The sequence below is a fragment of the Hirundo rustica genome, chromosome W (genome assembly GCF_015227805.2).
Source record: "Hirundo rustica isolate bHirRus1 chromosome W, bHirRus1.pri.v3, whole genome shotgun sequence".
Classification (NCBI taxonomy): domain Eukaryota; kingdom Metazoa; phylum Chordata; class Aves; order Passeriformes; family Hirundinidae; genus Hirundo; species Hirundo rustica.
The window spans coordinates 6,076,905-6,093,399 of NC_053487.1; the positions used below are offsets into that span (position 1 = coordinate 6,076,905).

The 16,495-nt window shown below is 43.2% G+C and overlaps 1 protein-coding gene across 1 annotated transcript in view; it reads right to left on the reverse strand.

The window, feature by feature from the left end:
• GPC3 (glypican 3) overlaps window positions 1-16,495 on the reverse strand; it is a 166,651-nt gene that overhangs the window by 26,143 nt on the left and 124,013 nt on the right. Inside the window, 1 exon segment of the mRNA XM_040089155.1 lies at window positions 11,197-11,347. Within this exon segment, the coding sequence (XP_039945089.1) occupies window positions 11,197-11,347 (151 nt within the window).

Below are 16,495 nucleotides of genomic sequence, written 5' to 3' on the forward strand. Positions count from 1 at the left end.
GGTGACAGCCATTGGAAATTATCTAAAGTATTACCAGATTGGGAGAACACTGAAGAACAAGATCATGAAGTAATAATTAATGCGCTAGGTACAGCCAGTGAAAACATTTCACTAGCTCTTGGATGTACTCAGGCACAACTATGGATGCAATCAGTGGCTGCTGCAGTCATTAGGGAAGGCAGAGAGGGAATATTCCCTGCTGAACTCCGCAAAATTGTTTGGGATAATGCATCTGAGATGGAAAGGGAACTTCAGTCTTGGTGAACTTTAGTTAATTTCACCTATAACCCCGTGACCAGTAAGGTAACAGCTTTTGTTTTAACCATACACAATGCATCAATAAGCTTAATTCACCCAGTAGTTCCCCTAGGATTAAACCATGAAGGGACTGTGTTGTATCCTTCTGAACAGAGAATGTGGGCATGGGAAATAGGAGGAAAGTGGCAAACCATTAATTTAGAGCCCTGTTCTATGAGGAAACAACTAGGATACATATGTGAGGGGATACTAGAAAATGATAAAGATACATGTTTGGACACAGACCAAAGCATTTGCCACTTTGAAACACATTCAGACAATCAAACAACTCTGCTTGTATACATAGGACAAGGTTGTGTCTGTCTCAGGACAGCATGTCCCACCATAATGATAGACAATCTAGTCATGAATGAGACTCAATTTAATTTATGTGTTTGTAACTTTGTTAAAATTAAAGGATGTGATTTTTCTTATCGGGCACCCGTAATATCACATCAGTATATAAAGGCCAACTTAGTTACTGTACAAGAGATAGTGCCTGTGCCCATAGGGATGAATCTGACTTTAGTTGCTCAGTTATTAGAACATCAAGAATTGAAAGAAATTTTGAAAGAAATTAAAAATGCGGGGAAAAAGACTCTAGTCACTATACAACATGACACAGAAACCATCAAAGGAGTTTTTAAACGATTTGAAGAACACTTGTCTCATCATTGGTGGGATGTGCTTTTTGGATGGTCACCCATAGCAACCGGTATACTTAATGCTTTAGTTCACCCGATCATTGTGTTGCTCATTTTAGTTAGTATAAGCTTAATTTTGTCCATTGTGATGCTTGTTTGGAATTGGAGGATGCTGCGACGGATGACAGATTTAACCTTGCTGTCAAAGGCATATGGTTTAGTTTTAAGAGACACTAGGCATGTGTCTTGGGCAGATGAAGAAAAATCCCCATACTGAGTAAAAGAATTTACTCATCCTAAAGAAGAAGTGGGGAATGAGACATAAACTTTAGAGAATTAAGGATTTTTAGAGGGGTTAAGATTTAGTTAGAGGTAAGCTTTGCTGAAATTAACTAAAGTAGATAGGTAGGCTTTGCTGAAATTAAAAGTTAGTAATTAACTAAGAGAAATTGGGTTTGGGATCACTCTTCCATATTAGAATAACTGATTACTTGTCAACTTTGTTTGGTTAGCTGGGTTTATAATGAAGAATATTGAAACTGATGAATAGCCTTTAGGAACATAAGACAATTGTAGGCCTCCTCTGCCCAGAAACTCATTGAATGGTCATGAAGACATGAAGTAGGAGTCCTACCAAGGGTTCATTTATCACATTTCATTGAAAAGGTAGAAAGGTCAGAGCAAGGAAGACTTCTTTACTTCCTCATTTTGGTGACCCCTCCCCATGAAAAAGACCACCGACCCATTTCAAGGAACAAACTACGCATGCTTAATAGCTTTTGAGCTAATTACCATACGAAGCGGGGAATGGGATGTACCAGGGTTATGAATATGCATTTGTGTTTTGAGTATTCAATGCTTTTGTAAATAAAAGGACTCTGTAATCACCTGTAAATTGCGGTGTGAATTTGGGAGCTATCCTGCACACTGTCCGGCGCCGTAATAAACATACACTTTCTAACTTTAAACTGTTAGAGAGTTTTTGTCCGTCACAGTTGGGTATCAATACTAGATCAATACCCACATTTTCTTTAATAAGTCACAGCCTTCTTTTTATCCTAATTTCCCAGCTGCATTTCCCTCTCTCTTTCCCCATTGGCTGAGGTACTTGAGAGGTACAGACTTCTCGAAATGCCTAAGACCTCAGATTCCCCTTTTAATGTATAATCCCCCTAATTTTTAATTTTTATGGGATTTATGGGTTTTTCCCCATTGTTGCTTTCATCTTTCAATATTCAATTTCATTTACAAACAAACCTACAGTTTGTTTGTAAAGGCAAGTATCTTCTTTTCCATTCATCAATCAATAGAATCCTTCCTATTGTTTCTCTTATTTCTCAGTGCTAGTTTTATCTACCAGCAGACCCAGGGCTTGTTTGTAAAGACAAATCTTGTCATTCCTCTTGCTATGAACAAGTCCTTCTCCAAACACCACCAATAATTTTCTCAGTCTGTCAATAAAAAAAAAAAAAATCATTTTTTGCTGACATCAAAAGTAAATTAATGAACTTGCCACTCAATTAGAGGGACAGTCAACTGCTACATGTGACTCCCTCTCCATATTTTAGCTTTTATTTAGATAATGATGAGGAATTATTGACTTTGAACCAGATCTTCATGAAAAGAAAAACTCAATAAACACAAACATTTGAAATAGAAAAGCAATAACCAGGCTATTGTACTGTTTTAGTCGGTACAATTCCAGCTCTTCCTTCAGGATAATCGAGTTGATATTTGGCCTTGTCATTTTTTTCACTCTGGGACAGGATGAATGTCTCGCAAAACAGCAAGTTTCTGCTATCCTTGCTTCAGTCAAGCATTCAACAGCACTCTCTTTGAAGAAAAAAAAAAAAAAAAGTGAAAAAAAAAAGTAAGTTTCTGCTACTAAAATGATAGTGGGAAGCCCTAAAACTTTTAGCAGATAGAAAACACCATGGGAAGGATGCTGTGTCAATCCAACCTGGCTCATCTGGTGCCTGAGCCAAGGACAGGCTAACGGTGCTGAAGGCTGAGCAGAGCCATGCACAGTAAATATTGGTACTGCATTCATGATATTTATCAGTAGGACCATCCAAGCCTGCAGTCTGTGTATCAGGATGGGACAACAGCCACATGGCCCTGCACTGTCAGCAAAACCCACACAGATGGGGATATGTTTCTGTCCCAACTCAGGGACGCCTGTTGTCGGGGGCTCCTTTTCAGGAGTTTAAATTCCCCAGCATTCAGGTGGTTTTAGAGTTCTGGCCCTCTGCAAAGCTCTGTGCCAAACGCAGGAAAAGACGGAGTCTTCAAGGTTACATGCTTCGTTTATTAGTTCTTATCTTACAATTTTCTCAGTGTCCAAAAGATGTTTGCCGCGGCTCGGACATCTGGTGACTCCCCCTGTCTCTGGGCTGTCCTTATCTTTTATACTAATTTCTACGTATTTCTTATTTACTATTTCTTACCAATGTCTATCACTATTACTAAAAAGGTCATCTTTACTCTGACCCAATCCTCACTAACTACTTTGTGCCAACGTCACTGCAGAAATGGAGTGAGGGAACAAGAAGGAAGAAGAAAGAGACAACGCCCTAAATTCTCCATCTTGCCCCATTCACTTCAATGCCAAGAATCCCAAACCCACTGTTTTTTCACCCTGTGATATACTAAACTACTATTTTTACACTTTTGTGGACTGCAATGCTTCCTGCAGTGCAAGAAGCCTCTCCCATGGACTGAAATCAAATCCAGTGTCTCTCTGAGCTCTGGGCTCTGGGCTGGGGTCCCAGACCCCCCTGCCCAGGTCCCTGACCCTCCAGGGCAACCAAAGGAATGCCCTGGACTCCAACAGGGATATCTTCCACCTGTGGAAAGAGTATTTTAGAAGTCATTCAGGTATTTGAGAATGCCTGCCTCAGCAGAGGGATGAACAGCCCAAGATCCAGCAGTAAATGGAGCAGAGCAGCATCAGCAGATACAGGTGCTGAGATAGGGGCACCCTGGAGGCATTGGCAGAGCAGTGATCACTGCAGTAAAGGATGGGAATACATGATCTTGTAAATATTTTAACTAGTGTTGGTCTGTCTCCCAGCACACACATGGAGTGAGTCTTGGCAGACTCTGATTGCTATTCCCAGGTTGGGAGCATCCCCCTTTCCAGCACAAATGCTCATTTCTAAGGAACTTTTCCCACAGAAATGAGCAGCAGAAACCAGGAGGGCAGCACCCAAGGTGATCTTGGCTGCCCTCCCTGTCTGCCATTCACAGCCACCACCTTGACAGGGAAACCCCCTAGTACATGTTTGACGCCCAAAATGAGCAGCCTCAGGGAGGGAGCTTGGATTGATGGCACTCTCCTGAAATAAACCTGGGAGAAGATAGGGTGAGGGGAGGAAGGTCGCCAAAGGCTGAGCTGTAGGAACATTTCAGCACTGAGACTTCGAAGACATGGAATGATTTTCTGGGCATTGGGAGCTGTTTAAAAGCAGAACAGGATGAAAGTTGCAACTCACAGGGTTTCAGAGCAGGGTCCTGTCCTAGGTTAAAATGTAAGATGTGCCCAAACTATGTATTCTATCACCATCTATATGAGCTGTTGAAACTAGGTTGGGCAGTGTTTCTCTTGCCCCCTCCCTCCAGACTAGCTTCTGTTAACGGGCCATCAATGTCTTGCCACATGACTCATAGGTAACGCCTTCCAGGAGCTATCTCTGTGTAATGGGCAATCAAGGACTCATTACAAGACTCATAGAATCATATCAGCCCATTGTGAAATGCTCTGCCCAGGGAGAGGAGCCAAGCATTGCCACCTGAATGAATATAATCTGGGATTTGGGACAGCACTGGTAGCCTTACCCACTGAATTCCCAGAGGGCAAGAGCTACCAGACCTTTCTACAGGATCACTGCTTCAATAAGACCACTTCATCTGGATTGCTACCACCACCACAGGGTATCAGGTATTCTGACTCTGTCAGTGATCTTTTGTACTATTGCATTTATTTTATTTTACCTTTTTTCCTCCTATTAAATTGTTTTTTTTCTGACTTGGAGTCTCTTGCTGGTTTTGCTTTCAAGCCAGCACACTTCCAAAAACATGGTGCAAGACAGAAAAGACAGGGGTCCCACTCTGTGCCCACACAGGGCACAGCCACCACACAAACACAGAGACCTCCCCTGCCCTGTGATGTGCATTCCAAATTCTCATTTGGAAGCAACTACACCTTTGTAACATGGAAAAAGGGGCTACCAACAAACAGCCTTTCCACCTGGGAAAACACCCCACTTGGCCAGCTCAGAGGCAATATTCAAGCCTGCAATTCGATGATGAGAGCACTTAGAAAAAACCCTGCCAAGAGGATAAATCAGTGGCAAATGTGAGGAGTCAGGTTGTGATTCGTGTCAATCAAATAGCACCCACCTATGTATGTGTGTTTGTAGGCAATGCAGACAGAGATCATGGGATTATTATAAAGAAGTTTTAAAAAATCAGCTAAGTAAGGCATGGAAGTGGGGTTTAACAAGGCAACTATACAACAGTAGGTTTTTAGCTAACTGTTTTAACAACAAAATTGTAATTGTTTGCAAGTGATTAATATAAGCTTTAAACTACCTTGTAGTATAAGTTTCAAACTGTCCTTTGTACAAGTTTTTGTTTTTTGGTTTTTTGTTTTTTTTTTTTTAGTACGGAAGAATTTGTAATCACTTAACAAGGGGACGTGAGGGGAAGTGGGACCAACATAAGATGAGAGACTCTACAAAGACATTTTGAAACATGCTGACTTTGAGTTTTGTAATAACTGAGAGAGGGGCCCTACGAAGACATTTATTGAGGCATGCTAGCTTTAGGTTGTGTAATGACTGAGAGGAGACTTGCAAAATGTATGCTGACTAACAAAATATATATGCTTGTCTAAGCAAATTGTATAACCAAAAATAATGGTAGTGGAAAAAAAAAATTAAACAAAAAAGAATAGGAGGCTGGAGAGACATCAGAAGACCATCTCGGACCATCACCCCAACAGAGCTTCAAAAACCACAACAGCTGTTTATGAAGAAAAGCAAGTAGAAAATAACTGAAAATTTGGGGAAGTGAAGTGCCTAGAATGGTATGAGACTACCGTTCAAGAACTGAATTTATGCATGTTGGTAGAGCGGTGACTCCCCATGCACCCAGCGCTGTCCTGCCCGCTTTTTGCCGAAGACAAAATTAATAAATTGCTTAATTTGAAAATGAAATAAAGGAGTACATCTCATTTATAACACAAAGCAAGCTAGAAGTTACTAAAGAGTTATAGATTTAGGTAAGTCAAGGGGAAGACTGTGCTGATTCTTCATAAAGCACCAAGGTATAGCATGAATTGCTGGAAATCCACAAAGGGTCTGGCAGAAAATGGGCAGGGTGCAGGAAAACATGGGGCTTCCTTGGGGGCTGTTGGGGGTTAGGTTTGTTCCTTTTTTTATTTATAGAATTTTTTCCCCCATAAATTGCTAGGAGACTAAGTACTGGTGCTTAACCAACACAAAGGAGGGGGCTGAAAGTCAGGAGGGGGAAGTTCACATGAGTTTTGGGGCAGGAAAAGGACAGAGCTGGGGGCAGCTTCATTCTTTTTTGCTCTTGGCATCGGAAGGAGAAGGCCAGGCTGCTGCTTGCTGCAGGAGTCCACTGTCAACAGAAAGTCTGGTCCTGGGAAATCTACCATCATCTGCTCATGTGCCCAGGAATTCAGAGCTCCTCTGCCTGCCCTGCTGGAGCTAGGCCAGCCCTGTCCAGCCGTCGTGGCTTCATCGGCACTGCTCTTTTTGCTACGCTGTAGCCCTGCACTGCCCTGCTGGGACATCCCATCCTGCCTGCTGGGGACATCCTGCCATTCCAGCCACCAGCCTGGGAATTTCCACTGTTTCAGCTTGGTGCTCTTGGAGTCCCAAGAGATCAGACGGCCCCAGGCTTTGTGAAACAAAGCCCCTCGAGGTTCTTGGCTCTGTTTATTATTAATGCTGTAGTTGTTGTTGTTTGTTTGCCTTGTTATACATACTAGTAAAGAACTGCTATTCCTACCCCCATACCTCTGCCTGAAAGCCCCTTTAATTTTCTAAATTATAATAATTTGGAGGGAGGGAATTTGAATTCTCCATTCTGAGAGAGAGGCCCTGCCCCTCCCTAGCAGATACCTGTCTTTCAAACTGAGACAGGGGCTTAAACTACAACCTCCCTCTTCCCCTTAGAAATAGCTAAGGGACAGCCGAGAGCAAAACTAACTGCAGGTTATTGCAGCAGGAGCAGCCAGGCAGGGGAGCTGTTTTACACACACAAACTTCCAGAGCCATCTTTATATATTTTTATTGCACACATCTATACTTACATATCTCATGGGATGAGGCAAACTTCCCTTCCCAGGACAAACTATTTCTACTTAATTCTGCCAAATCCGTCTGTTCCCAAGACAACTTTTGTTGCTGCCTAACACACATATTTTAGAAGAGTAAATCTTCCCTTCAAACTCCCAACCCCTTCCCTAAGTTGCTAGATTGTTCAGAATGCTCTCTGGGTGCTTCAGCTACTAAAACAGATCTTTTCCTCCCAGAAAAGCTTGTGAGAAGCCCAGGGGCACAGGTAAACTGGAGCAAACCACATTTGCAAAGCCCCTAAAATGCCTGCACCTCCTGTCCTCCAGCATTTGATAAAGCCCACACCTGGCACAGGAGCCTGTCCAGCATCCATATTTTAATTTCAGGCACCCTGGCAATGACCTCTTTGGTTCCAAGTGGCATCTGGACTGAGAACATCCACGGTGAGCTAATTAGTGGGTGGCTGGCTGGAGTATCAGCAGAGCAACAACCACCCTGGGCTCTTTTTCCTTTGGGTTCCTGGTGCGGGATGACTGATCCTAGCAGGCTGCGAGTACGTTTGCATCACAGAGTCTGGAAGACATTTGCACTGACTCATAATTTGGGGAGAAATACTATAATTCATTTGCAGACATGATTTGCCATTGGTGTGGCATAAATATATGTGTGTGTATGTACAGACCTCCATTTTTAGACCTGCATGGCCAGGGTGCCAGCTCCATGTGTACTCTGTTAGGGAGGACGAAGCCAGAAAACCCTATAAATATGACTGCTTAGACTCTGAGAACGTGAAACCTGTAAGTGAAATAGAATTGAAAGTCAGTTTTGATGTTTGAGATGTCCTAGCTACTGGATGTCTGGGAAAACAGTTATGTTACCAGCTGAAGGTCACCTGCAGCCAGACCCAGAGGTCAAATGGAATGTCCTGTCTCACCCCCAATGTATGGTTCATCCCACACCTGTAACCTTCCCCTGAAGTATCAGGTATCTGTAACCCCATTGGCCCAAGTCCTGTCCCAGCCCACCTTGAAGCCCCCTGATAAGGGGTCCCGAGGGGGCTGGACGCTCTCTTTGCCTGGCACCCTTCCCCGAGGACTTTCCTCTCTTGGAATTTCCTCTCCCTACCTCTCCCTTCCCCCACCTCCCTAAGCCTTGCCACGAGCTGCGCCTGGCAGCTCAGAGCAAGGCCTCATATCCTTTACAATAAACCTCATCTTCTAAAACCCAACTTCAGAGATCTCTCGTCTACATTCATCCACACTGTCCTGGAGTCTACAGCAGTGAAGTAATTTCTACAGTACTCCACTGACAAACAGGATGCACTCTTCTCTGAGCTGGGAGGTTTTCAGTCCTCCCCCTTACTGTAAACATCATCTGCCTTCAAAACCCTTAATGTATTGCAGATGTGACAAACAATAAAAGACCTATCATAAAGAAAAAAGGCTGCCATCTCCATGTTTCCCACTGAGGCAACATAATAATGAATTTATTAGCATATAAGGATCACCAACATATGTTTATAGTCACTCACAAACTTTTGACTTGACAGTTTACAAGTATGTTTAAATCATTAAAGTTTAGGTTGACTGTACAGTTATTACAGGCTCATTATAAATAGGAAGCAAAGGTTTCATTTTATACAACAGGCGATAAAACTAGTCTGTATTTTAGACTGACTTTTTTTTCCTCTCTTTCGCTCTTTTTTCATCTCCTTATTTTCAAGACCTTCTGAGGGGACATCTTGGTGAGGCCAGTGCTCAGCAGATGTTTGCAGTTAGCTGGCAGGACCAGTGGCACCCACACCGGGGAGCAGGAGAAACTCCCACTGCATCCGAGAGATGCAAAGACCTCAGAGGTGGCAAACTCTGCCAATGTTTTCACTCAACCAACAGCCAAAATTGGTGCCAGCCTAAGACATTCACCTCTCTTCCTCCTCAAAGCATCACCAAGTCCATCTGCAAGGCTTGGGAAACCCTTTGGAAGGGAGGAGTTCTCAACTGCCAATTTCTTTGAGCTGAACAAAGCACCTGAGAAAAGGAGGGAAAACCCCCAAACTATGTCCCCTGGCTGCAGACCTTGAGGGTCAGCAGGACTCAGTCATGCTCAAATGGGGGGTTGGGTTTGACCACTGCACTACAACACAGCCTGCCATCCATGTTCCTGCCTTAACACTGCAGAGAATCCAGCAGGGGATCAAACCAGGAACTCAGTAACACAACCCCAGCCACTCCCAGTCCCTTCTCTCTCTATTACAGGGTAACCACCTTGGGAAGGAGAAAGAGAAAGCCACATTAAATGTAAAAGTTCATTTTGTAAACTATTTCCAGATTTCAAAGCCTGGCATCATTTCAAATCAGCATGCTACCCTAAAATTTAGAATTTGTGGAAGTCGGGGGGGGGGGGGAGAGTGGAATGTGGAATGGTTTCTGGTCCCTTTTATTTCTTGCTATGTACATGTGATATGACAGAAAAAAAATTAATTGAAAAATACCCTTTCAAAGTAAAAAGAAATATCATTCTCAAAAATGTTGAAAGTATTTTCACACCATCAACAACTTTTCCTGGGCTGGTTTCCAACATAAAACTTGAACAGTCACAGTTTATATCCAATACCAACCAAATAGGAATCTGTCACTGTCATATCAGCTTCACCTTTCTGCTCTAAAGCAAAACACAAAAAAAAAAAAGAGCATATGGCATGGGCATTCAAGGAAGAAGGTCTCCCTGACAGCACAGGTCCTCTGAGCTCAGTCAGTGCCTTAAAGCCCTGCTGGACAAATTCCACACTCTCAGCAACCTGAAAGACTACCTGCCAGGAACCCCATGCCCCAGAGACACAACTGCTTTAAAGTTAATATTTACCCATAGCAAAGGCATCAGGAAACACCATCCAGCAGAGCAGCACAGGAGGACAAGTCCTCTTTTCCTGTTGCATGTTCCTACCACAGTGACAAGAGGGGTCTAAGTTGCCAGAAGGGCAAGTTACCAGGGAGATCAATACAGTGATTAAACAAGCCTAGATAGGCAGAATAAGGCAGAAAGGATCATATATCTGACTTAAGAGATCACTGATGATAGTGTGGGGAAGGCTTTAAGAGGAAATTAGAAACACATTAAAAATAGCATCGAGGTGTGACACAAAGATCATGGAAAATGAAACATGTATCTCTGCTCTCATCACAGGACACTGTGAATCACCTGTATTTCTTGAACATAAACTTTGTTATTTAGTTCTTGGATGAAATTAAGTATGTTTTATCCCTCTCAGAATTCTATGTTTCTCTTTCAGACTTTGAGTGGAGGACTTGAAAAGTATTTTCTTTCCCTTACTTAATATCTGAATATATGTATTTTATGCATTTTACATAATGTGGCAATAATCTTTGATATGAGACTGGCATTTAATATTGCAGCTCTCACTTCATTAGGATATTTTAATTAAACCAGACCAATGGGAGGGAATTTATGAATATCTGTGCTTCACTTAGGAGCCCAAATTTGCCTTTTAAACTTCAAAGCTGCAAAGCTGATTTTATCCAGGTTCAGTTGTCTGGTCTCTCAAAGAGCACTGTGTAGCACTGGAATCAGCAGGTAGCAGTAGGAAGGAGAGAAGGGGGTGACCCTGGGACCTACATCAGATTTGCAACTTGCCTCAAATCCTCTCCAATAGGCTGCCCTCAATACACCCCTACAGAACCAGCCTGGAAAAGCAGAGGCATTTCTTCTCCAGCTGCTGCCTCGACTGGCACCACAGCCAGCCAGCACAATTCTGGGCATCTGCGGTCTCTGGGCCATGGCTGTGGAGGGCACTGGGGGTGCCTGCAGTGAGTGAACCTGAGAAGACCCCAGGGAGCAGCTCGCCACACCATCACCAAAACCTATAACCCACAGAGGGGCAGCTGCTGCAATACCACCATCCCCATCACCTGCTAAGAACTGGAGCTGGTTCCTCACTCGCAGCTCTCCATCCCCAGAGCCTCTGCTGCACTCATTTTCATCATCGCAGTCTCTGCTCTCCTCCTCCTCTGCGGTTTTTCCTGGAGCTTTTCAATGTGGCAAAGTCATCCCTTTGAGCAGCTGAAAGACATGAGGGGCCAGAGTCACTCAGCTGCTTCCCTCCACCCTCCCTGCTGCTTCATCCTGCACTTGCTGGGGGAGCAGGTGACACGAGTGGGACAAGATTCAGTGGAGCCAGGAAAATGGGACAAGACCCCAACAACACTCCTTGTGCCAAAGCACTAAGGAGCTCAGGTTCATTCACGGACAAAGCTGCACACAAAACTTCAGCGGAAGAAACAAAAGGAGGAGGCAAAACCACATTGAGCCATTCTGCCCTTTGGCTTCTGCCCAGTGAGAATCACATGAGCCCTGCAAGACCCCAATGTCACCAAAGCTCTGAGGTCAGCTACAAAACACATATCCAAAGGTAGGCCAGATGGGAAAAAAACAGTAGCAAGAGGAACCTCTGTTCAAGGAATCTCACTACTTTCAGGGACTCTCTCCCATTTTAGGTGTAACACATGAAAGGAAATAGCAGATTTCCCAGGTCTGTATGGACCCCACAAACATAACCTAAAAATCTCATTTCTCACTCTTGAAGCACAGAGGATGGTAGTGAAAGTTTTTGGGGTAGCCAAGTGACACAATGAAAGCATCTTTTAAAGGATGTTTTAAAGCTGAGTCCTAAGTAACTGTGAGAGTTTGCACACCACTGAGACGGGGACTTGAATGCCTCCCCTGAGCACAGAATCAGGATCAAACATGGGTGAGAGCTCCTCAGACTCTCGTCACAGCACACAGAGGGATTAGACACATTATAAACTATCAGCTTCCTCTCTTCACTGACTTTCCTGATTTTGCTGTTGCTGAAACCAGCTGGCTACTCCATCATAAGCCCAGATCCCCTTTGAAAAAGTGTGAGTCAGCTACTTAATATATGCTGAAAATTTCTATCATTGCCACTATGCTGTTAAAAACTTCTTGACTTTAATCTCAGCGCTAAGAAAAAAAAAAAAAAAATGAAAAGGATAAGTAACAGAGAAGATACTGTAAAATGGGAGCTTTCCACATGCTTCAGGGGTTTCATTAGTTCCACCTCCTGCAGCAATATGCATGCCTTGAAAGGCATTTTTTAATATCTGGAATCTAGGTTATGTTTTTAAACTATTAAGCTAGCCTTAGAAAACAGTTTCTAAAATATTTATCTCCTGAAGTTTATACAGCCTTGGAGGAATGCCTTTGGCATCTGGCTCACCCTATCCACAGCAATGTCCACATACCTTAGTGTTTATATTAGAGGAGCATAATGTAATGAAAAACAAATGGCTCCATGTGAGACCCCTTTGGGTTCCCTAGCTGTAGCAAACCCTGCAGCAAAGTTCTCCCTGGCACATGCCAAAGTCTGCCTGATGTGAGAACCATGCTGGGTGAGTCCCACATCCATGGTAGGCAGGTAGGCAGTGAAATGTAGCTCATCTCCTCAAAACTCAGGGGATGTGCTTTCATGGCCTCCAACAGGCTTTGGCTCAGGCTGGTTAAGTTCACATTTTGGGAATTTTACTTTGTTTAGACATTTACAGGCCTCTCCCAGAGTATGGTGCAACCACAAAAAAAAAAAAAAAAAAAGGCAAGTGCAGTGCTGGGGGTAACACAGGGAAGACCTTGACCAGGAACTGAACATGCCAACCACCTAAGCCTTTACATCATCACTTGCACTTTGCTCCTCCAAACAAAGCTCCCAGCTAACAGCAGTACTCAGATGAGGTGGAATGAGGGTCTCCCATACACAGCAGCTAATTAGCACATACACCAGTTCAAACCCAGTGCACCACTACCAAAACCCAAGCCCATCGTGCTGGAAAGGGCCACAACTGTTCAGCAGCAGGATGCTCGCTCTTCTGCATCCCAGGAACAGAGCAAGCCAGATGGGACCCCACCACACAGCCCAGGTGGCACAACTTTCATGACTTACCCAAAAGAGCAGAGGAACTTTCTGGCAGAGAGAATTAAGCTTTGGGATATTTTCAGATTTAATAAGCTCACTGGGGGGCAAGGGAAAATCAGGATTTTTCAATTGTGTGTTTTCAAACATTAAAATAACTGAGCATTTCTTGTAGTACTACTTTTTTTCTTGGCATGCCATAAATTAGCAGCGTAATTTCTATGCCTTTGTATCCACAATAAAACAGGAACTTTCTGAGAAACATCATGCGGGCCCCAACTTTGGATCAAGTGAACGTGACATCCCTTTGCCACACTGCTCTTTCATTTGACAGGAGAAAAGCTCCATCCTCAGGCATGCCCTCCCCAGCTGCTGATAACTAGAGAGAGGTTCAATTAAATTTTGCAGCTGCTTGTGGGAGAAATAGAGCCCATGACGAAACCAATGGAAGAGTTAGCAGGAGACCAGGCATGGGGCAGAAATCCCACTCCACTCCATTGGTACATCCATACCCAGGAATGCTGTTGGATGTTATCGTTACCATTCGGGATGGCTCAAATAATGATATGTAGAACTCCGGTTCCTTCGGAGGGCATTATAGCAAAGGTTTATTGAAAGACAAGGTCTTTTATACAGTATTTCTGTACAATGGATATTATTGGTTGTTTCAGACCAATGCCTCTTAGTACCAGTAAACAATTTGGAAAAACACTAGGTGTCAGGAAGAAGATATCTACAAGGATTGTTTTGAGTTCCTCCTTATGATTTCCCAGGCCAGAATGAGAGAGTTATGTACTTGGCTTTTCCCACAGGCTTCAAACTACTGCCTGGAGCCTAAAATCTAATTTCTGACCACTGTCAGTTCCCACAGGATGTCTCATCTTCATCCAGAGCAGCAGTCCTAGTCCCACTCATCAACCATTCCACAACCTCCTTGATGGTTTGCATGCTTTATGAAATCATATTTGGTGTACTGAACATAGATTTCCTTAAATAGCAAGCAGAGCTGACTGTACCCTAACATTACAGTTTATTCATGTCCTGTCGTTTAAAGCCCATGGTAAGAGGCAGGAAAATACACAGTCTGGTGATCGCTAAAGTAGTATGTAACAGTGAGATAGCTTTAACTTAATCACAACTCACCCAGCTGTAAGAGTTTACTGTCATATCTGCTCTTCTTTGTTAAACCATAATGGCAAAAATACACTTTAACATAGCTGATGTAAACTGGAGCACACTTTGTGGGAGGCTGGGCACACACATCCACGCACCTCTGAGGGGGCTGCGGGGCTTTCCTCCCCCATCCAAACAACCACCATGGCAAGAAACTCCCTCTGCTCCTCACTATAAATTCTAATGAATCAGATATCCATCAGTTTTATTTCCAACCCCATCCCTTTTAAACCATGACCCTCTGGATGGATAGGGTGGGCAGTGCCAGGGCATTGGCAGGAGGGACTCCAAGGGACACTGGGCAGTCACATCTGGTTTCCATGTACATATTCATTGTTTGGTTTGTCTTGTGGTCTCCCTACAGCCTAAAACACAAGGCAGATGGGAACAGTGTGCCAAGCCTTCCTGCTAAGAAAGCTCCCCAGGGCATCCCAGCATGATTTACACAATTATTCATAACTGTACAGTGACCAGACAAAAACAGATGCAGCGACGTGGGGTAATGACTCAGCTTTTCTTGGACAGGCCACTGTATGCTGAAATCTTTTTAACTACTCATTCTTTAAAACCACTTTACTCAGAGCCCACCAGCCCACTGAGCCACCTGGTCCTATTTTTCCAGTTTTAACATAAACAGTGGGAGCTACAACATACTTTTTATCATTAATCTCCCATCTCTGAAAAGAGCTCAGCATCATGTTTCTTGGACTGCCGTTTAATAGCTGTTTTCTCCTTTTGGAAATAAGCCCACAGTATTGCAAATATCAGTTTGAGCAATACCCAAAATTGTGCCCACAAATTCAGATTAAATACTGTTGGCAAGCTACAAGCACTGTGCTCCTTTAGGGCAGAAATCATCCCTTTCAACACATTTCAAAAATATGTAAAGAGAACAGCCAAAGAGATTATTAAGAGGAATAAAAGACTTTTAGAAAAACATTTAAATCCTTCATGAGTTTAGGGGAGAAGCCTGATTGATATTTGAAATCTTTTGGTGGACAGAGCTGTCATTTAATTTAGCTTGCATGACTGAAAGAATTTAACAAAAAGTGTTCCAGAGAGTTTTGCTGAAATTCTTCACATGTTTTTAGTAAGCCTCTGGAATACGATCAAACCTAAAAAGCTGGAGAGGATGGAGACTAAACCTACAGCTAAAATAATATTCAGAATTGTAATATATGCTTAATAATCAAGTATTCACATCCAGCAGAAAAAGTGCCTCAGTGCACAAATTACTCTGAAGCCCCAGCCATGTGTCCATGTGCTGCTTGGCATCAGGAAAGGAACCCTGGGAACTCATCCTAGCAGTGAAAACCAGCTCCTGGCTCTGCTAGAAACCTCCCAAAACTCAATGAATTTCACCAACTCATGACTGCTTGCAAAGCACAGGATGCCTTCCTTCAGGAGCCTCGTAAGGGAGAGTTTTGGAAGAGCAAAGGTGTTATTTTCCCTTTCATCACTCCAGCCACACACTTTCAACTACCTGATACAAGTCCTGAGGTACTTCTCACACAACTCCTGAGATTCCCAACAGATCAGCCTTTTCTATTTTAAATTCCAGCCTGCTAAAAATATTGGTTTTGGGAGTGAAAAACTAGATCTTATGTGGCCAATCCTGACCTTGAAATCTGCAATACCAAATCATTTATGTGTGGCTTTTGGATCAGGGCAGCATCATGGGAAACATGCGGATTTTCACATGATACTGTTCCCTGTTAACAGCTCATTACAATGTACAGAAGTATATTCCCATTATGAAACACAGCTGGGATTGTTTTGCTTACAAAGGTCATTATCTGATCACAGACAAGAATCAGGGAAAGGAACCCATTTTATAAGGTTGAAGTTGTGGACTTTGTCAAAACTCATGTGTTTTGAATTTGGTAGCCTGATCGTACACAAGCATACAACAGCAGAATTGATTCTCTCCACTTGCTCTGCTTATTAGCCTTGGAAATAGCATTGGAAAAATTATCTTTTATTAGAAAATACTTTATTGTTTAACCAACCCTCATGAGAGTGCTGCCGCCCTCCACACCACATTTCTATTTCCCAACTCCCTTAGGTTTATCTACTCTGTGGAGAGGCACCTTGGTGGCACAGGAGTGTGC